The sequence below is a fragment of the Chrysochloris asiatica genome, unplaced genomic scaffold (assembly GCF_000296735.1).
Source record: "Chrysochloris asiatica unplaced genomic scaffold, ChrAsi1.0 scaffold00006, whole genome shotgun sequence".
NCBI lineage: Eukaryota > Metazoa > Chordata > Mammalia > Afrosoricida > Chrysochloridae > Chrysochloris > Chrysochloris asiatica.
Genome location: NW_006408524.1, coordinates 38179343 through 38202132, shown reverse-complemented (window position 1 = coordinate 38202132; position 22790 = coordinate 38179343). Strand labels below are relative to the sequence as shown.

The 22790-nt window shown below is 41.2% G+C and overlaps 2 protein-coding genes and 1 pseudogene across 2 annotated transcripts in view; 2 read left to right on the top strand and 1 right to left on the bottom strand.

Moving 5' to 3' along the window:
• ANKMY2 (ankyrin repeat and MYND domain containing 2) overlaps nt 1-19779 on the bottom strand; it is a 49867-nt gene extending 30088 nt beyond the window's left edge. Inside the window, exons 1-3 of the mRNA XM_006832244.1 lie at nt 19713-19779; nt 3456-3520; nt 1736-1874 (exon numbers count right to left, since the gene is read on the bottom strand). Coding sequence (XP_006832307.1) covers nt 1736-1874; nt 3456-3520; nt 19713-19779 — 271 coding nt within the window. The remainder of the gene's footprint in view (nt 1-1735; nt 1875-3455; nt 3521-19712) is intronic.
• Nucleotides 8966-9553, top strand: LOC102839496 (annotated as a pseudogene).
• Nucleotides 19780-20319: 540 nt separating the features above from the next.
• The window catches only part of BZW2 (basic leucine zipper and W2 domains 2), a 104496-nt gene continuing 102025 nt past the window's right edge, over nt 20320-22790 (top strand). The window contains exon 1 of the mRNA XM_006832243.1: nt 20320-20456. The gene's annotated coding sequence lies outside the window, so the exon portion shown is untranslated. The remainder of the gene's footprint in view (nt 20457-22790) is intronic.

Here is a 22790-nt window from a genome sequence, read left to right as displayed (position 1 = left end):
TCGCAGCCCGATTCGTAACCACTACTCTACCAGAGCTCCTTAGTTACTGTTAAAGTATAAATACATATTATCTTTATTTTCTTTAGGAAAAATACGCCAACAAATACACATGCCCACACTTAATTTTAGGTAATATGTTACAATTGTTTTTATTCAGTAAATCATAAGCAAAACGAGTTTGATTAAGTTTCTAACTGGTCATCACACTCAGTACACAAACACTAGTGAACAAACTGATCACTCTGACAGAACAGCTGTTTTCTCAGAGGAGAAGTTTTCATATTGTTTCAAAATATAACAACATATGAAAAACAAAGACACTAAATTGAAAAAATACTGGATCAAGCTCCTCACGTTTTATAATATGTTAACACAAGAATCATTGATTTAGTAACTAAAGACACAGATAAATAAACTATGTAACTTATGTCACATATTATTGTTGCTGCTATTAAGAGCCTTTCAGTTGGTCCTGAATCATAGTGACCCTGCATAGAATTTCCAAGGCTGTAAATCTTTGTTGGAGCAGAAAGCCTCATCTTTCTGCCTTGGAGTGGCTGGTGGACTGAAACCACCGCTCTCGTGGTTAGCAGTCTAGTGCTATCCTACAGAGCCATCAAACTATCACACATTACAGGTTTCCAAAATCCAACTCCCATTACTCCTTGCAATAAAACTTTATACCTAAAAATTATTAAAATAATGTACTACTGATGATGCTATATCATAGCTGTTTTTTAATGATGTTATTCTGCAATGCTTTCTTTCCAGATGATGATTGAGACGCTAATTTAAAAAAAAAATGGTGCTAGGTACCACAACAGTAACAGAACTTTGCTGGGGTTTTTTGGTTTTGTTTTATAATTTTTCTTTTATTTCTTTTTTTAATGAAGTGTGCTGGATGCCTCTATAATTTTGTTCAGATAACTGAAGACCCCAAAAAAGCTGTTGCTGCTACTGATGTGAATGATCTTTATACATACACATATATATGCCATAATACTGCGATTGGTCGTTGTACACATATATATATATATGTCAACACTGGACTGGTAACCACAAGACTGGTGGTTCAAACCAACCAGCCGCTCCTTGGAAACCCTAAACAGGGTTGCTATGAGTCAGCACTGACTCAACAGCACTTAACAACAACATATATACATATATATGTAATTTGAGAAACTTCAGCTGTGCTGTCAACTTTGGAAAAAACATCCCAGTTGTACCACGTTGAATTGGCATTGTACAGAAATTAATAGCTGTATTGATCTAAGAATATTGGTCTAGAAATGTTAAACTTCGTATTTCCATTTGTACAAGTGTAGTGCACTGCATTAAATAAGTAAGGTCTTATCTTCATGGATTTGATTACAGAAACTAATAAAGTATTCTTTAAATAATGAAAATAATTAAAATTAAATGCATATAATTTATACATACATGTTGTTTTTGTTGTGTGCAATCGAGTAGGTTACAATTCATAGTGACCCTGAAGAGTGTTCAGAATGCAGTGCTTATCCTACAGCACCATACCAGGGCTCAATTATACATATAGATAGATAGTAGATATACAGACAATACACATACATGAGGTGGCTTCAGAAAGTTTATGGAAAATGGAATTAAAAGAGAATATAATTTTTCCCTGAACCTTTTGAAGGTCCCTCATATATATGTATAACAAATTCAAATATATGTATAACAATAATAAGTAAAGTATATGCTAAAACTTCACCAGAAAGTGCAGCAAACATGAGGGCTGTATATCCATGTTCATGTTGATGACAATTTACATCAGCTCCATGTCGCAAAAGTAATTTACACATGTCGAGCTTTCCTTTATATGCAGCATGCATTAGAGGAGTCATTCCATTCTTTAATAGAAAGGAAAATGTATTAACTTTACTTAGTTACTCTTCCCCTACCTCTGTTCCTATAATTTAATTTAAAACATAAAAATGAATTAATAAGATCATCTTGATAATTTGAGTAATAATGCTATATTCAGTTTTCCTACTTGGAGTTTATGGACATATAAACTACAGAGGAAAAGGCAGTTTTAATACCTGAGATTTTTCTATAAATCAACAATCATATTCAGTCAACAAACTTGCTCAATCTTACATGAGATGCACATGGTCAGGGCGGGGACCAGAACATAGATTTTCTAGGGTTCTCATCTCTACCAAGCATACTTAGCTTCTCAAAAACAAAACAAAACAAAAAATACATATATATAAGTGGGGGGGGGGGGTGAGTCCCTCAAAACATATAGAATGACTATTAAGGAGAAATTTGAATAAAGCAAAATTTATCATTACACAGAATTTTATGAAGCTATTAAGTAAATGCATTCATTTCTATCTATCGAATTGGAGAAATTTCCACAAATTACTACCAATCAGTAATATAAGGCTTAGGAATTTTATATTATAATGGTCTCACTTTTTCAAAAGAATGATTTAAAAAAATTCACATACATAAGATAAATATTATCTTTTATAATATTTGATAAATATTATCATTTATAGTGTACAATTATACATAAATTATATAATAAGATTGTAGCTGGTTACTTAACCAATGTGTTACCAAGGCTCCTTTGAGGATTATTTGTTGATGCTATTAGGTGCCATAAAGTCAGGTCCAAATGATATCTGCCATAGGATTATAGGCGGGCTTTAATGTAGGCTGTTGTATAGGAGACAACTTAAAGGAGAAGTCAAAGTTTCTTGAGAATAGTAATGGAAAAAGGATAATGACTTTGAGATTCCTTTTTGGGGTGGCTCATGGATGGGATGTTCTTTTTGGGAGGAGTGGATGGGTATGGGTAATCATCTTACTGTACAGAGGCAGTCAAGGGATGGCTTTCAGGGAGCAGGAATAGACTGTCTATTCTATTTAGGGCTTTAGCTCTGGAGAACAAAAATGAACTCAGAGCATGAGTGGTGTGATAGCCCCTTGTCAGTAAGATAACCTCTAAGAGGCTAGCATGTAGGTTACAGAGAAAGAACATAGCCCCAAAGAAGCAAACAATTTTTGTTATAAATTTATGAAAGTTCAACATTTTCTATTCATCCAGAACAGATGGACTGTCAAATAGGTCAAGCAGCCAACAATCCCATCCAACAGGTAGACATTATCTAGTTATATGAATGACTGTAAAAGTGTCCTCTGGTTTAAAAAGCTTTCAACCTAATGTAACAACATGCTTATGAGCAAAGGAGATGTACAAAGCTTTTAGATCTTACATTGCAAACTGTCCTTGTTTTCTTATGTCTATGTTTAAACTGTCTTCTTTAGTAATCACTTCTGCCCCTGTACCTGTCTACACACCTCTATTTCCTGTACTCGCTTTCCTTGTTCTTTTTCTGACCTATTCTTATTTTTTATATATTATATATTCTCATATGAAATAAAAGTTATTCAATTTTAAAAAAAAAAAAAAACTTTACCTCATCTAGACAGTTGACACGAACATCCTTGTTAGCTAACAGTGTTCCAGCTTCTTGCACAGTGCCTTTAAAAAAAAAAAAAAAATGCAAATTAAAATGCAAACCCTGTACAGGGTTTCCGAGGCTGTAAATCTTTACGGGAGCAGAAAGCCTTATCTTTCTCCCACAGAATAGCTGATAGTTTTCAACTGCTGTCCCTGAGGTTTGCAGCCTGATTCGTGACCACTACACTACTAGATAGAACAGGCAAAAAAAAAAAAAAAAAAAATCCAAGTACCTGGGGAAGATGATTACAGAAAGTTTGTAAATAAGCCAAGCCATCAGGGTAAATTCTTATCTAAGACTGAAGCTCAAAAGGAACACATGAATGGTCCTGTATAGTCCATGACAACTGTCCTGGACAACTTATGAATAGGAGGTGGGTAACTGCAGCAAAGAAGACATGGGCTGAGATTTGCCATATTCCATGGATGCCTGATGACCTCAGAATGAGACAAAGAATAGGATGCACTGCCGGATTTGAAGTTGAAGGTGATATGTGAACTCCTAAGCCCAAAGACAATGACCTTGCCACTGAAGGCTAAGGTCAAGAATGAAGCAGCCACAGGATCTGAAGAAGGGGGAGGCATGTGAGAACTCCCGGGTTTGCAGACAATACCCATTGGACATGGCATGGATGGCTTGTAAAGTATTCGACCTGATGAATTGGACATGGCATGGATGGAATGTAAGAATTTGACCTGATGAAGATAAAAATGTATGACACAGGGAGCAAGCATAAATTGCTATGACCTGATCAACTAGACTCTTGATTATGGATGAGGCTCAACATTCCAGCTAAACAGGGAAGGATTCTCCATATCATGGAGAGTCTATGGCCATATTACCCTGCATGCGCCTGATCTCTTCTGACCTCAGAAGCTAAGCAGGGTTAGGCCTGGTTAGTACTTGGATGGGAGACTGCCAGGGAATACTAGGTGCTCTAGGTCATCTATTTTTGGAGTCCTGATGTGGTGCTATGGGTTAATGTGCTGGACTGCAAAGTTGGTTTGAACTGCCAGGTCGGCAAGTCAAACTCACCAGCTACTCCTCAGAAATCCTATACAGGGTCGCTATGGGTCAGAACCTATTCAACAACACTTAACAATTCCATATCAAGGATAAAGATGTCTCCTCAGTACACTGAGCTGACAGGGATAAGCAACTTTGATTTCAGCTACCAAATTTGGGGTTCAATAAGTGGCTGGCTTACAAGTTTTCATTAGGGTGCTTAGCGTGAGAACACAGGGAGTAAGACAGAAACCCAACTGAATAATTATCCTTCTGTCCAGGTGGGTCTGGTGATGAGGAGGATAAGACTTTACAATACAATTGAGAGTAACTGTTTTCAGCTCTAATGGCGATTGTCACAACTAAATGAAGAAGAGGTGCAACTAAAAAGGGGAGCAATAATTTATCATCTCAGGAACAGGGGGCCCTAGGACCATCAAGAGGGAAGAACATGAGAGGAGAAAGGGATCCTGACTAGCAAAGTGGCAGCAGTAGAGATGATGGTGGAGGTGATGGCATAGAGAGACAGAACAGCAGCGGACTTTAGGCCCATGGACTGGGAAAAGCAGTGAGCCTGTGGCTGGACAGGAGGCTGGCTTACAAAATGTGCCCTTTGGACATTTAAACAAATATATATTTACAATGTGGTATGGTATGTGTACTCCAAAAAAAAAAACATTAGGGTAATAGAGGTATATACTGTTGGCTAAGGGTACATGGAAGATCTTGTAATCATTACAATGATCTGCTGAAGGTAAAAAAAAAAAAAAAGTTTATCCTAAAACTAGTCTGGCTAGGTTGCTTGACCTAGCACACTCCAAGTGTAAATCTGACGGCCAGGTGTCTGTAAATTTAGAAATAAGCTGTAATTTGGATACAACTGTCAGGTTTCTCCAGTCTTCTGTAAAAAAAAACAAGTTGTTAAGAGAGAAAATGTTGCTATTATCATAATTAATAAAAACCAGCTACATGTTCTGCCAAAAAAATTTTCTAGTTTGACAGGCAAAATCACACTGAAATTGCATGTTTTTATGGAGAGAGGGTGAGATAAACCTCTCTCCTCTTAAAGGGCATAAAGAACAGAACACCCCACCCTCCAATCAGGAGTCATTTCGTCTCTAAATTTAGAAATAGAATTCAATGTATTCAACTAGCTCAATTCTGCTAGTCTTCTAGAATTAAAGGTGGGCTAGAGAACACAGATTACTATGTGCCGTTGTTCCCTGATCTCTTTTCTAAGGCAATCACTTGAGTGCCTTGCACCAAAGGAGGAAAGACAGGGAAATGTCTTCCAGAGACAGAAACAATGCTGCTGGGGAAATGTCAAGTGAATGATCTACAATTTGTGATGTGGTGAGAAGAACCAGATAATGCACTAGACCACAAGTACACTAACCCTGTCAACGGTTCAAACCCACTAGCTGCTCTTCAGAAATCCTACACATGGTCGTTATGAGTTGGAACCAATTTTAAGGCACTTGTGGCACTGTGGGTTAATGCACTGGACTGCAAAGTCGGTTTGAACCACAAGATCAGCAGTTCAATCTCACCAGCCGCTCCTCAGAAAATTACACAGGGTCGTTATGGGTTGGAACCTACTTGATGACACTTAACAACAACAATTGGCACTGTAGGATAAACACTTAACCATAAGGTCGGTTTGAACCACAAGGCTGATGGCTCAAACCTACCAGCAGCTCCTTGGAAACCCTATAAAGTGTCTCTATGTGTTGGAACTGACTTAACAACACTTAACAACAAAAACATTTTTATAAATACAAAGGGGCTTCAAAAAGTTTGTGGAACACAGAAATGGGAAATAATGGAATTTTCCCACAAACTTTGTGAAGCCCCTTCATAGTACATTTTCTGCAACTACACTCCACATGAGGGTAGTTGGCATCACTAGCTTTATGGCTTCGAGCATATAAACAACTGTGGCTTCTCATCAGAGACTGTCTCAAACATCTTTAGAGAGGAATTGAAAGAGAATCAAAAACTTCTGCACCAATTGCACATGAAGATGTCTGCATCACCTGAATTCCATTACCACTGAGGAATAAATGAAGTTAATTTCCATCTAGTCAGAAGATGTTATGCAGTACATCTTTACAGGCGCAGAAAGCCTCAGTTTGTAAAGGGAGAATGGTGATGGTGGTGGTGTGTCGTAGAGTCGGTTCCAACTGGTAGCAACCTGTGCACGGTTTCTGAGACTTAGAGGAGCAGAAAGCCTCATCTTTCTCCCATGGAACGATTGGTAGCTCAGAACTACTGACCCTGAGGTTAGCAGCCCGACTTGTAACCACTATGCTACCAGAGCAACAGGGCAATCCCTAATATGTTTTTAGGAAAGGAAAAAATGTTAAACATCTGGCTTACATAAGATAAAAGACTGTCAATAATTCTATAAACTATTTAGTTCACAGCCAACAATCTAACAAATCTATCATATATAAAATTTAAAAAAACAAAGAGGTAAATGTATTTGTACATACATGCACACACAGCACACTCAGTGGATTAAGGTTCCCCTTTTGCAATGACCTAACAGACAAGGGACTAATCTCTAAAATTGACAGAAAACTCTAACACCTCAAAAAGAAAAAGACATATAATCCAAATAAAAAACAGGCAGAGGACAGGGACAGACATACCTCACCAAAGAAGACATTCACCAACAAACATGAAGCAAGGCTATTATTAGCCATTGCTGTTATATACCATCGAGTTGGTTCTGATTCTTAGCAACCTTGTACAGGGTTTCCAAGGTGCTGCTAGAACCATCGACCTTGTAATTAGCAGTCCAGTGCTTATCCTATAGTACCAGAGATATGCGAATCAAAACAAAACAGAAAAAAAACAAATGCTGGTAAAATGGTACAATCCCTGTGGAAAACAGCCTGGTGCTTCCTCAAAAAGATGGAAAGATAAATAAATGCTGTATGACCCAGCAATCTCTCTATTTGGTATATATTCTCAAGAAATAAACCATGACACAAACAGATTCATGCACATCTACGTTCAATTGAGCATTAGTCACAACATCAATGGAAGAATGGATAAACTAACTAGTACATACACACAATGGAATACTATGCAACACTGAAGAAGAATGATCAATCTGTGAAACCCCTCATAATATGAATGAACCTGGAGAGCATTATATTGAGTGAAATTAGTCAATCACATAAGGGCAAACACATTCTAAGGCTATTAGTGTTAAAAGTCAAGAAAAGGTTTTCATGCTAAAAGAAGCATTCTTTGTTGGTTACAGGAGTGGGAGGGAAAGGAGAGTAATTAACTGGCTATATGGTAAACACATGTTAACTCTGGTGACAGGAAAGGCAATATACACAACAGGTTTATTGGCAAAAACACAGTGAGGACAGGAGATGACACAAGGAGTACAAAAGTTAAATGGAATAGAGATAAACACTGTTGTATACACAACCCTGGCAACAATACTGATACATGGAGATACACTTGCTGAATGCAAATGGAGCAGAAAGTGGGAGTACACCACAAATATATAAAAGTTTGACAAGAAATCTTTTTACGTGGGAGTCCCACTGTGACACTGTAGGATGAGAACTGGACTGCTAACAACGTCAGTGGTTAAAACCTATTAGCTGCTCCTTGGAAACACTATACATGGTTGCCTTGAGTTGGAATCAATTCAACGACACTTAACAACTACAAAAATTGTGCCTCGGCATTTATAAATAGGAATCAAATTAACTACAACTGTGGGAAGAGATGGTGGAAAAGCTTAATATCATCTGCCAAAACCTGGCCAGGGCAGACTGTGAAACAGACAATCAATTGCTCATGTTAAGTTAAGACTGAAGCTAAAGAAAATTAAAACAAGTTTATAACAGGTAAAATATGACCTTGAACATGTCCCAAATGAATTTAGAGACCATCTCAAGAACAGATACATTAGACACTAATGACCAAGACCAAAAGATCCATGAAATGGCATCTAGAACATCATAATGGAAGAAAGCAAAAAGTCAATAAAAAGATAGGAAAGAAAATAGACACCAAATGGATGTCAGAAGAAACTCTAAAACTTGCTCTCCAACATAGGCATGCTAAAGGAAATAGAAGAAATGAGGAAGTAAAAAAGCTGAACAGAAAACTTCAAAGGGTAGCTCGTGAAGACAAAGTCAAGCATTATAATGAAATGTGCATAGACCTGGAGTTAGAAAACCAAAATGGAAGAACACGCTCAGCATTTCTCAAACTGAAAGAATTAAAGAAACAAAATCAAGCCTTGAATTATAATATAGAATGATTCTATGGGCAAAATATTGAATGATGCAGAAAGCATCAAAAAAAGATGGAAGGTATAGAAAGTCACTAGATCAAAAAGAGATGGTCGCTGTTCAACCATTTCAAAATGTAGCTTTTGAGGGGTTGGAATCTCTCTGCTGGGAGAGGCCGGTGGGCCAGGAGTCATGTGCACCTTTTTGAGGGGCTTCACGCTGCGGGGGTGGCTCTGCGGCCCTCAGGCCCAGTGCCCAAGCTCGGTGCGCCACAGCTCGGGTGAGTGGATGCCCCGGGCATGAGGGGGAGGGCCTTCTTGGACCCAGGAGCGGACCCTGGTGGCGGTGAAGCCAGATGGGGTGCAGCGGAGGTTGGTAGCAGATGTGATCCGGCGTTTCCAGAGACGCGGCCTCAAGTTAGTCGGGATGAAGATGCTGCAGCCACCAGAGAGCATCCTTACGGAGCATTACCACGACCTTCGAAGGAAGCCCTTCTACCCAGCCCTCATAGGCTACATGAGCTCTGGCCCCGTGGTGGCCATGGTCTGGGAAGGCCATAATGTGGTCCATATTTAAAGGGTCATGATCGGAGACATAGAGGCGGCTAAAGCTGCCCCAGGGACCATCCGAGGGATCTTCAGCATTCACATCAGCAGGAACGTGATCCATGCTAGCGACTCTGTGGAAGGGGCCCAGAGAGTGATTGGGCTGTGGTTCCGGAGCTGTGAGTTGGTGGGCTGGCCCGACAGAGGCCCCCAGAGCAGTGTCTTCCCAGCCTGAGAACTCTGGCTGCTCTCCAGCCCAACTACCTCTGGCAACAAGATTAAAGCTGCACCCATGCTCTGCCCACCTTTCCAAACCACCCTCCTGGGGAACTTCTTCCACAACCAAGCCGAGGTGATGTCTGAGTCATCACTGATTCTGTGTGCCTATCTGTGCCCTAAAACAGCACCACATTGAACTAAATCCTTTCTGTACCAAAGTGCCAGACAACCTTTTGGATGGTGTGACCCTTCGCCCCAAAGGGAGACATTAAAATTCAAGGTGCTCCCCCCCACCAAAAAAAAGTAGCTTTTGATCAAGAGCCTGGTACTGAAAGAACTCCAAGCTACACTGAAGGCATGGGTAAAAATCAAGGCTCCAGGAATTCACAGAATACAAATTAAAAGTATTCTCCAAAATGACGGCAGCACTGGAGGCACTCACTTATCTATGCGAAGAAATTAGGAAGACAGCTATCTGGCCAAGCAATTGGAAGAGATCCATATTTGTGCAAATTCCAAAGAGAGGTAACCAAATGTAATGTGGATTCATCATAAATCATTAATATCACATGCAAGTAAAATTTTACTAAAGATAATTTAAAAAACAGCTGCAGAAACTCCAGAAACTCAAACTGGATTCAAAAGTGGACGTGGAACAAGGAACATCATTGTTGACATCAGTGGATCTTGGCTGAAACCAGAGAATATCAGAAAGATATGCTTTATTGACAATGCAAAGGCTTTTCACCGTGTGGACCATGACAAGCTATGGATAAGATAACATTGCGAAGAGTGGTATTCCAGAACACTTGATTGTGCTCATGAAGAGCCTGTACATAGACCAAGAGGCATCCATTCAGAGAACATGGATTACATGAAGATTGTGGCATCAAGATTGGAGGAAGATGATTTGCTCTTTAAATTTTCACCCAGTTCACAATAATACATTTTAAGAAATTAAATTAACTTTGTTGATGATAACAATCTAGTGAAATTAAAATGCTTCTCAATGTGAATGTGGAGTTTACTGTTTTAGTGCTGGTTTTGTTTAGTTTGACTTACTGGTCAAACAGGAATAGAGAAATCAGACTTTAGCCCTTGGTCATCCTTCAAGTCTGAAACAGAATTCACCCCCATGACTCAATTTTCATTCAAGCAGTATATAGGTATACAAGGGGGACAAACTGCGATAAGCAGATGATACAACCTTACTTGCTGACATTGAAAAGGACTTAAAATACCGATGATGATTAAAGAGCATAGCCTTCAGTATGGACTGCATCTCAATGTAAAGAAAACAAAATTCACACAGCTGGACCAATAATGTAAAGAAAACAAAAATCCTCACAACTGGATAAATAAATAGTATCATGAGAAATGAAGAAAAAATTGAAGTTGTCAAAAGCTTCATTTTATAAAAAAGAAGGGAAAGGGGGATAGAAGAACAAGGTAGATAGGGGAACACTGAAGCAGGTTTGCATGGGTAAAATGGGTCAGATGTAAATAGTGATGTATGCTCAACTTTGGAACAACAGGGCTCTGTGATACAGGGATTGAGGCATAGTCTAAATGGGGAAAAGAGGGGAAATAATGTTAAGATGCTTATGAATAGTGGTTTCTCTTGCCTACTATTGTAAAATAGACACTTGAGTGAGATAAAAAGGAATATCAGGAAACATGATTACAGATCACTTGTAAGCCCATTTTCAGCCTATAACTATTTGGAATACCTAGAAGGAGTTCTAGAACTTGCCCACTGAAATAGGTTTCCTGTGGAGTCTTTGTAGTGTTTAGGATCTTAGGTGGAATCATGAGCCCCATCCAGAACCTTCTGAGGTGGGGCATTCCCACTAGAAAGGACAAGCAGACCAGCCTGGAACAGCTAGATGACAGGACATATATATTCAATGAAAGATCAGCAGAAAAAAACCAACACAAAATGGCAGTATGATTGGCTACCACAAGAACAAGGAAGTTGCTCATCAGGGAGCCATCAAGGCAAGCAATCAAATCCCTTCAGGACAAACCCCCTCTAAGACTGAAATTCAAATGGGACACATGAGCAGACATATAAGCTTGCTGGCGACCATGTTGGTCTACTGGTGAGTGGAAGAGGGGGAAAGGCAGCAATGGAGATATGGGCTGAGTCCGACCATGTTCCATAGACTCCCATCAACCTGGAGATCAGAGAAAAAGAGGAAGGGCTGGTTGGTTCTAAGTGTGGTGAGACCTGGGGACTCATGAGACCATGGACAAGGACATAGTCATGGAGGGCTAGGGCTGAGAGTGAAGTGTCCAGCTGATAAGAAGTGACGCACTAGAAAACCCAAACTTGTAGATACCCAATCAACCTAGTTTCAATGGCTTGATGATCAGAACTTGACTGGAAGAAAAAAAAATTTTTTGATAAAGGAAACAAATGTAAAATTGCTACAATTTAATTAATTTGATCTATACTTACAGATGTAGTAGCTCAAAATACCAACTGAGAAGGAAGGAAATTCACATCAAGTATCAGTCCTATCTCCTGTGTATACGGGGTCCATACCTAAAATGCGGGTGGTGATGGTGGTGATGATGTGCTGTGGAGTCGATTTTGACTCATAGCGACCCTGGACAGGGTTTCCAAGGCTGTAAATCTTTACAGGAGCAGAAAGCCTCATCTTTCTCCCGTGTAACTGCTGGTGGTTTCGAACAGCTGACCTTAAGGTTCACAGCCCAATTCGTAAACACTATGCTACCAGAGCTCCTTAAAATGGGGGTTGTTGTTGTTGTTGTCAGTTGCCATCGAGTCGGAACCGACTCATAGCGACCCCATGCACAGCAGAACGAAACAATGTTCGATCCTGGGCCAACCTCACTACCGCTGCCACACTTGAGTCCATCAATGATGCCACCTGGCTGATCCATCTCGTTGGGGGTCTTCCTCTTTTTCTCTGACCCTCCACCCTACCCAGTATGACAGCCTTCTCCAATGATTGTTTCCTCCGGACAATATGTCCAAAGTAGGAGAGACGAAGCTTAGCCATCCTGGCCTCCAAGGAGCACTCTGGCTGCACTTCTTCCAAAACAGATCTATTGGTTCTTTTGGCAGTCCATGGCACTTTCAGTATTCTCCTCCAACACCACAACTCAAAGGCATCAATTCTTCTATGATCTTCCTTATTCACTGTCCAGCTTTCGCATCCATATGAGGCTATTGAAAACACAATGGCCTGGGTCAGGCGCACCTTAGTCCTCAAGCTGACATCTCTGCTCTTCATAAAATGGGGGTTGTTGTTGTTGTTGTTAAGTGCCATCGAGTCGGTTCCGACCCATAGCGACCCTGTACAAGGTTTCCGAGGGTGTAAATCCTTACGGGAGTAGAAAGCCTCATCTTTCTCCTGCGGAGCGGCTGGTAGTTTTGAACCGCTGACCTTAAGGTTCGCAGCCCAATTCGTAACCACTACGCTACCAGAGCTCTAAAAAGGCACGAAGTGACTGGCTTACAAGTTTTCAAGAGGGAGTTTAGTTTCAGAGCATGTGGGTTGGGGAGGGAGAGGTAGAGTCCCCACTGAATAGTTTTCATCTTGTCTAGTCGGGTCTGGTGAAAAAGAGATGGGGATAAGATTATTATGATTCAATAGTGAGAAACTGTTATCATGACTAGTTGCAGCTGTCACAATAAGGGTAGACATTTTGTAACAAAAGTGGGAAGTAGGTAATCTTACAGTCCAGGAATAGAGAACTCTAGGACCATCATGAGAGAAGAGCACGAGCAGAGTGTGGGACCCTATCCAGAGAAACAGTGACATCAGAGATGGGGACAAAGATGAGGACATGGAGGGAGGGAGCAGCTGAGGACTCTAGACTCATGGAAAGAGAAAGGCTGTGTGATGACAGCCAAGAGGCAGGCTTGCAGAATGTGCCCTATGGTTGTTTAAATGATTATATACTCCTGAGTGCTTTGGTGTACATAAAACAAAACAAAACAAAACAAAAAATCCCAACACAGAGGGGCTGAAGCAAATACTGTTGAATGATGAGGAATGGATTTTAACCATGGGATTGTAATCATTGCAATGCAATGAAATATGATTGGGTGAGTATAAAACTGATATTCTCCCATGTAAACTATCACTCAATTCACAATAAAAACTTAAAAACAAAAACAAAAAAACACTTCATTTTATTTGAATCCATTATCAACACTTTTGGAAGTGGTGGTGGTTATGTGCAGTGGTGTCGGTTCCAATTCATAGCAACCCTGTATAGGGTTTCCGAGGCTGTAAATCTTTACAGGAGTAAAAAGCCTCATCTTTTTTTCCCATAGAATCGTTGGTAGTTTCGAACTGCTGACCTTGATGTTAGCAGCCCGACTTGTAACCGCTACGCTACCAGAGCTCCTTACTTATGGAAGTGTTGTTGTTGTTAGGTGCCATCAAGTCGGGACCGACTCATATGGAAGTAGCAGTTAAAAAAAATCAAAGGATGTATTGCATTAGGTAAATCTTCTGCCCAAGACCTCTGTAAAGTGCTCAAGAGCAAAGATGTAAGTTTGAAGACTAAAGTGCACCTGACTCAAGTCATGGTATTTTCAACTGCCTCATATGCATGAGAAAGTTGAACAATGCATAAGGAAACAGTAGAAAAATTACGATGCTGGAGGAAAATACTGAAAATGCCATGGACTTCCAGAAAAACAAACAGATCTGTTGGAAGAAGTACAGCAAGAATGCTCCTTAGAAGGCTAGACTTCATCTCTCATATTTCGGACATAACATCAGGAAGAAATCAGTCCCTGGAGACAGACATTATTCTTGGTTAACTGGAGGATCAGCAGAAAAGAGAAAGACCCCCAAAGAGCTGGATTAACACCATGGTAGTAGCAATGGGTTCAAGCATAACAACAACTTTGAAGATGGCGCAGGACCGGGCAGTGTTTCATTCTGTTAGGCATAAATTCGTTATTGGTTGGAGCCAACTTGACAGCATATAACAATAATATACCTTTTCTGCAAACATATCTATGAATGTGGTGGATTATAAAAGTGGCAAAGGTATGAATATTTCTTAAGCATTACTAAATACCTTGAGAGAATGAGTTGCTGGGGCCTGGGGACTCAGGACCATAGTCTCAAGGGACACCCTGGTCAATTGGCATAACATAGTCCACAAAGACAATGTTCTATTTCCTATTTTGGTGAGTAACATCTGGGATCTTAAAAGCTCAGGAGCAGCCATCTAGAGTGCTGTTGGTGTCTCCATGTGCGGAAGAAAATGAGTGATGAAACTGAAGATGCTTGGAATCAATAAATCCAATGGACACGTAAACATCAGTCTCCATGACCCTGGGGGCAGAACTAAATGGTGCTTGGCTACCACTCCAAACTGTTCTGAATGGGATCACATTAGAAGGTCCTAGAAAGAGTGGGATAAAATGTGTAACAATATTCAAAATTGTAAAAATATCAAACTTACTGGTCCAAAAAGGATGGAGGAAGCAGCGACTATGGCCCTTGATCACCCTTCAGATCTGGTACAGAACTCACTACCGTAGCTCAATTTTCAGACAAGTGGTAGATACGTATGTAAGGGGACAGCAACACTAATAAGGTATGCTCACCATGGAATAGAATGGTTAGCCATTCAAGATCAACAAGGCAACATTTACCTAAGAACAGAGTTAAGAATGGTTGGGAAGGAGAACAGAACGGAAACTAGAAATCACAGGGAGGATGTGGGATAACTAATGTTACATGGAGGGGATGGCAATAACTGAAATGAGATGAAGAATATAACTTGCTGAATGTCAAACTGATGATCTGCTCTGTAAACTTTCACTCAATTCACAAAATTACATTCTATAAAATTAAATTAACAGTGTAGATAATAACAATCTAGTGAAATTAAAACATCTTTCAAAGTGAATATGGAATTTACTGTTTTAGTGCTGGTTTTGTTTAGTTTGTTTTTCCATGCAGCAAATAAGTTTTTATGATAGTTCTGCTCTGCCACTTACCACCTGGGTAACATCTGGCGATTTACATAACCTCTTAATTCCTCAGTTTCCTTATTTATATAGATAACCGTATTTATAATAGCAAAAAATAGTGTTTTAAATTATTTATCTATAAGAATTTATTTCATTATCATAATCTACACAAACTTCATTCATTCTTACAACAAGGTTGTTAAGTATGTAGGGTAAGCAATGGACTGCTAACTGTGAAGTCAGCAGTTCAAGCCACCAGCTGCTTTGTAGGAGAAAGACAAGGCTTGCTACTCTAGGAAAGATTTGCAGCCTCAGCAATCCCATACAGGGTGCTATGAATCAGAATTGACTCAATGGCACTGGCTTTGCTTTTTGGGGAGTTTATTGTTATTGTCCCCTTTCAGGTAGAGAAATCAGAAAAAGTAACTGTCTTAAGGCCATACCACTAGCAAATGACTGTGGTTAAGACCAACAATTAGTGTCTTTCATAATATTATAGCTTACACATAAGCCCCATGTGTATGTGCATTGGGTGCCTTTGAATCAGTTCAATGCACAAGGTAACATTGTGTCCCTACGTACAACAAAACACTGTCCAGTCTTGCGCCATCCTCCAAATTGGTTTTCAGTTTGAGCCCTTTGTATTGGTCTCATTGGGGCTTCCACTTTTTTGCTAACCCTCCACTTTACCAAGCATGATGTCCTTCTCCAAGGACTGGGTCCTCCTAACAAGCACAAAGTTGTTGTTGTGAAGTGCCGTAAACTCGATTCTGACCCATAGTGACTCTGTATAGAGTTTCCAAGAAGCAGCTGGTGAGCTTGAACCACCGAACCTGCAGTTCAAACAATTTGCATTCTGACACATTAGCCCACAGAGGCACACCAGGACTCCAAATTCTCACCATCCTGGCTTCTAAGGAATGTTCTGGGTGTACTTCTTTCAAGGCAAATTTGTCTTGATACTTTGAATACTATTCGCCAACACCATCATTCAAATGCATTGATTCTTTTACAGTATTCATTATTCAGTGTCTAACTGTCACATATATATGAGGCAATTAAAAAATATACCATGGCTTGGGTCAGGTGCACCTAAGCCCTTGAACTGACATTTTTGCTCTTTAACACTTTAAAGAAGTCTTTGGCAGCAGATTTAGCTGATCCAATATATCCTTTGTTTTCTTGACTGTCGCTTCCATGAGCATTAATTGGTGATCCAAACAAAATGAAAGCTACAATCATTTCTCTTCTTATCATGATTATTATTGGCCCAATTGTAAGGATTTTCATTTTCTTTATATTGAGGTGCAATCCATATGGAACACGGATTTTTGTTAGTAAATACTTCAAGTTCTCTTTGCTATCAGTAAGCAAGTTTGTGACATATGTATATTGCAGGCTGTTGATGTATCTTCTTCCAATCATGATGCCATGTTCTTTATATAAACCAGTTTCTCAAACTATCTGCCCAGCATACAGACCAAATAAGTATGGTGAAAGGATACGACCCTGACACACCTCTTTCCTATTTTAAACCATTCAATATCCCTGTGCTCTGTTCCAATGACTATCTTTTGGTGTATGTACACATTCCTCGTGAGCACAATTAGACGTTCTGGAATTGTCATTGTTTGCAATGTTATCCATAGTTTGTTATGATCCAGAGTCAAATGCCTTTGCACAGTCAATAAAAACACAAGTAAACATCTTTCTGGTATTCTCTGCTTTCAGCCAAGATCCAAGCAATGATATCCCACATTCCAAGTCCTCTTCTGACTCTGGCGGAATTGATGGCAGCTCCTTATCAATATACTGCTGCAATCACAAACATTTTTGAATTATCTTTAGCAAAATTTTACTTTCATGTTAGACTAATGATATTGCTCAATGATTTGCGTATTCCATTGGGTCCCCTTTCTTTGGAATGGGCACATTCTAATTGGTTGGCTACATAGCTGTCTTCCAAATGTCTTGATAAAGACAAGTGAGTGCCTTCAGAGCTGCATCAAGTTGTAAAACATTTCAATTTGTACTTCATCAATTCCTGGAGCCTTGTTTTTCACCAATGACTTTGGTGCACCTTGGATGTCTTCCTTCAATCCCATTGGTTCTTCATCATATACTACCTCATGAAATGTTTGAACATTCACCAGTTCTTTTTGGTACACTGACTCTATATATTCCTTTAATCTTTTCATATTATAGCTTAAAAATAAGCCCTATTTCATCATGATTAAATGCATAGACACATGCCAAGGACTTAGAATTATGTCTGCCTCATAATAACATTCAATAAAGGATGGTGACACTTGTTACTTTCTCATAAATTCCATTACTTTTAGAGAGTGCACTGATGTCACATGGTCCTACATGTGACAAGAATGCATTACATCCCAAGTTCACCTACCGAAAATTCACTGCCATCAAGTTGGTTCCAACGCATACAGCCCTGTTTAGGGTTTCTGAGACTGTAAATCTTTACAGGAGCTGAGAGTCTCATTTTTCTCCTTTGGACCAGCTGGTGGGTATGAACTGCCAACATGTGGTTAGCAGTCCAACACCTAACCCACAGGGCCACCAGGACTCCTTATCAAGTTCACATCAGCTCTTGTCTCATCAGCCTAGGCCAATAAAATGGTGACACATCTGTACCCATACATCAAATTGCTAGAGCAGGGGTAGGCCCAGGAATATCCCTAGAAAAATCACATAATTTTATTTTTATTTTTATTTTATATATAAATAATATAACTCAATTGGTGGGCACCTTGGACTGTATCCTAGGATCCTTCCCACCTGCTTCAGAGACTCATATCATGGAGCTGTTAATGCTTTTGAGAAGGCATGTGAGAGTGTCCTGGTGATTGTTTAAAAAAATGAATTTGTGACCTTGAATTGAGTGAAAACTGATCTTTTATTTCCTTTTTGCTCAGCACAGTACCTGGCACACTGCTAGAACTCACATGTTTGCGGAATTGAATTCCCCAACCAACAAAGGCTGAGAAAAAAAATCTCCAGAGACAGAGCAGAAAGACTGCATAGTTAAATGGGTCGGTGTGAAGCATGCAGTACAAATAATAAAAACACCAACTCAAACCCCAACAATTCTAGGCAAAGGATAACTGTCATGGTAACTATGAGACTAATTTAGCCAGAACTGAGACCAAATGGGGTGCACTCAGCTCATCAACACTTGTGTTCAAACCCTTACTTTGAACTCAATAAAAAGATAACATGAAAAGAAGCCTGGGAACTGGGAAAGCTTAGTGACAGTAACTGGCTTCTCTGCCACTCCGGGGCAGGTGTGGCTATCTTCTCGCACTTAAAATTAACTATCCCTGCATCCTCATCCCAGCGCGTGATGGTGTAAGAGAAGCCATGTAGCCACGCTTAAGTCACCTGTCAGGTAACTGGACTCTACAGAACTCCTCTGGGATGTCCAGTCGGTGACTGAGGGGGAAACATGGCTTCCCGTTCCTGAGCAGCCGGCTAGTCTGGGTCCACTCATTCTCCCCGGGCATGCGACTTCCTCTCTACGCAATGAGAGGTCCCGGAAAGCTCAAAGGAGCTCAACTGGAAGATCACAGCAGTACTAGAGGAAGGTGGAGTCTTCGGTGCCTTTCTCGCTTCTTTGCGGGTCTCTGCAGTGACCGGGGTCTTCTGGAAGTAAGTCAGGAAGTCCAAGAAGCGGAAACCTCATGCGACAAAATGCAGGCCTAGTTCGGTGCCTTATGCCGAAACCCTCTGTGGAGCAGCTCCATCCGTCCCGCTAGAGGGATCGGGGACCAGCACGGGATCTAGATCTTTCTGCCTCCGGAAGTCTAAATGGCCCCTGACACCCGCCTACGAACCTGAAACTACGAAGCTATTGTTGCCAATAAGAACCGTGGTCAAAACTACTTGAGGAGCTTGGAGATGTGCACACTATCATTAGAATCTGAGATGGGGTTGGAAATCTGGAGTTTTCCAAAAGGTGATTTGGACAGCGAGCCTCAGCACGTCCCTCGCACCTAGCCATCAATGTCTCCCCTCGCCGCCCACGAGTCCCGTAGCCGACCCATCCGGGAAGGGTTATTTGCCAGGACCCGCTGCCGACCTCTCAGAACACCACCCGGGGCTCAACCCGGCCCGGGCGCCTCCCGATCACCGCCATGCTCCCGGCCCGGCGGGCGGCGCCCGGATTGCAGTCTAACGCCCATACCTTTCCCGATGACTTCCAGCAGCTCCGTCTCCTTCTGGGTCAGCTCGCCTTTCTTTATGTGAACCATTGCCTCCGCCAGTTTGAAAGTTGTTCTGTATCTCTGGAAGTCGTAGAAAGAAACGATGGGCTGGTGTCAGCAGCAAAAGGACACAGGGCAGCGGACCGCGGAAGCACTGGAATTCTAGCCTTCTTCCTGTAGGATGGCTTGCAGAAGGCGAGCTCCTGCGAGCTGGACTGGCGATCTCTGCAGGCCCAGCTGCAATCGCCGCCCCCAGAACCACATTGGCCAGGCGGGGAGGAGGAGCTGCAGGAGGCGGCAGTGGGAGACTGCCATTGGACCAACGTTAGCAGGAGAAACCAAATAAGAAAATCGGAGGGTGTGACTTAAATTCCTCTTACACGTTCCCTACCAGCATCCTGACCATTTCACATATTTGCGACATCGAAAAATTAAAAGTTTTCTCTCGGGTGGTGCTTTGCTCTTCTGTGACTTGTCAGGTCGGACAGAGGCCTCCTACTCTCGAGATATCCCTGCGGATCCCCGGGAGTGACGCAGCCAGAGCTGGGGGGCGGGCTGGGAAGCCGGGGCGGTGCAGGAGGCGGGGCTGCTTTGGGCACAGTGTGTCGGTGTCAATGTGTCTGTCCTTCACTCCTCCATTGTCTGCCGCCGTCACTACCGTCGCCTCCGCTGCCGGAATCGTCGCAGCCTCTAGCCTCGCGCGTCGCCGCTACCTTCTCGGACAGGTAAGGGTGGCTCAGGTGGAGCAGGGGGAGCGCGGAGAGCTGCTGGTTCCGCGGCCGCTGCCTCTCCGGGGGGTTCTCCTAGGGCCGGGGGTGGCCGGGAGGAAGCATGTGCCTCTTGGGGCGCCTATTGCGGCTCTCCACGGGGAAACTTGTCCTCAACCATCTTCAGTGCGAGTATCGCTCATCATTGCCCCAGGATGGAAACCTCCTGCTGGTCACGGCTGACCATGCGGTGGAAAGTGGCGGGTGTGAGTGGTCTTGTGCGCTGCATCGCCAGATGCGCTCTGGGGAGGCCGGAGCTAGGGCTCGGGGCTAGGGGTGGGGAGCGCACGAGGATAGACTCGGGAGAACGTTTTTCTCCTTTGGCAAGAATCGTCCTCCCCTTTACTTGTCATCTCCTATCTGGGTTCTTTAAAGCTGTAGAAGAAATCTGGATCTGATCGGCCTGTAGTGCCTGTGCAGGCTGTTTGGAAGCAATTTACACTTGTACTAATACCGCATGGTTTATTAGAGACGGCCTCGGGGAGGAGGAAGAAGGGCCTCTTCGCTTTGCCTGAGTTCCCAGCCTCTTTGTAACTCACATCTTGAGATTCATGGAATGGGGGGAGGGAGAAAAAGGGCGGGTATCCAACTAGAGTTGCTGTCTATATATAGCCTGAGATTAGCTTTTTAATCCAACCTTCATTCAATTGTGATATGCAGCCTCGAGTTTCCACCATTGTAAATAGGGGTTGAATACAAGTGTGTGCCCTCCTGTGGCTCCAAAACAACACTTGTTTGCTACACTATGAAGTCATTACTCCAGAGCGCGCATCCGTTACATATTTACAGCAGTAATGAAAGCTTCTTTGGAAATTGATGATTACTTTGTTTCCCTATAGACTGGTATTAGAATTTCATCTGCTTCGATGAGAAATATTTGAATAATTATGTCGATGGATTTTTGTTAAGCATCCCTAGGATGCTCTTTCTCCCCCAAAGTACCATATATGAAGTGAAATGTATGTTTCTCTGGCATTATGCCTTCAATTTGCTTGAAGCATTTATGAACATTTCAGAAAAATCCAGGAAGATGCTCATCTTTATTTCCTGCTTTTAATAAAAAACGTATCCTAAACTCCAGCTACTTTTTCTTTTAAATCTTCATCTCTAGAGGGTGGGGCAGATCTGAGTCAGGACATCTCACATGAAAATGGCCTGAAATTATTCATAATGTATAACAAAGAAACTTTTGTTTGACTATGCTTGAATAATGATGTGGCTGTTTAAACAATAAGTAGTAAGATTTTGGAGGGTGATTTTTTTGTAACACTTAAAAAGCTGTTATTACCACAGTTACAATTGGTTTATAGCATAGAACCATCTGGGGGGATCCACAAATCCAAATAATTGCTTGAGGGTAACTTCCCCTAACTTGTGACTTGACATTTTACCAGCAGATATATGGGCAGAATTAGGTGCCTCATTGCCAGTATTTCCATCTCTTGTGCCAAATTTTGGCTTTGATTACTTGAAGGTCACACCTGTTTGTCTCACTGGGCTTGCCAGTTCCTCGAGGATAGCAAGTTATTATTTATTTTCTTGATGCCTCCTGGTACGTAGCTGGAATTTAGTCCTCTGTGAATATATGACCTCAGTAAATTTAGATTCAATGCCATTTAAAGAAAAAGAAAAACTTAACACCCAGCTACAAATGCAGGTACATCATATCTTCAGTTTACATTTCTAGTAATAGATATGTTTAGTGTTCATCAGATGGGTTACATTTTGTACAATGTAAATATTTATATTTAATCATTTTGTACAATGTAAATATTTATATTTAATATAAGAATAAGATTAGTTAATGAATATACATTTAATTAGACCGGGAAATTTTTCTTGTATTTACAGTGTAGCAAAGAAGTTTTATTGATTGAAAAAAAAGTAACTACTACGTATTAAGTATTTAGTCTATGCCAGATATTTTACTGGGAGCATGGTAACTATAGGATAAGCAGTGGACTACCAACCACATGGTTAGTGGTTTGAGCACACCAACCACTCCTGGTGAGAAAGATGAGGCTTTCTGCTCCAGCATAGATTGGCAGTCTTGGAAACCCTATGCAGAGTCACAATGACAACTCTACAACACTGAGCAACAAGGTATGTTACCACATGTGTTGCATAGGATTATTTTAATTGTTTTTAGTATTATAACAACCCAGATTTGGGAGCACGGTGGCTCCATATGATAACTGCTGGATTATGAACCACAGCCTGCAAGCCTTCTGCGGGAAGATTTCTGCTCCCTTGAAGATTTAAAACCTCAGAAACCCTAAACAGGGTCAGAAT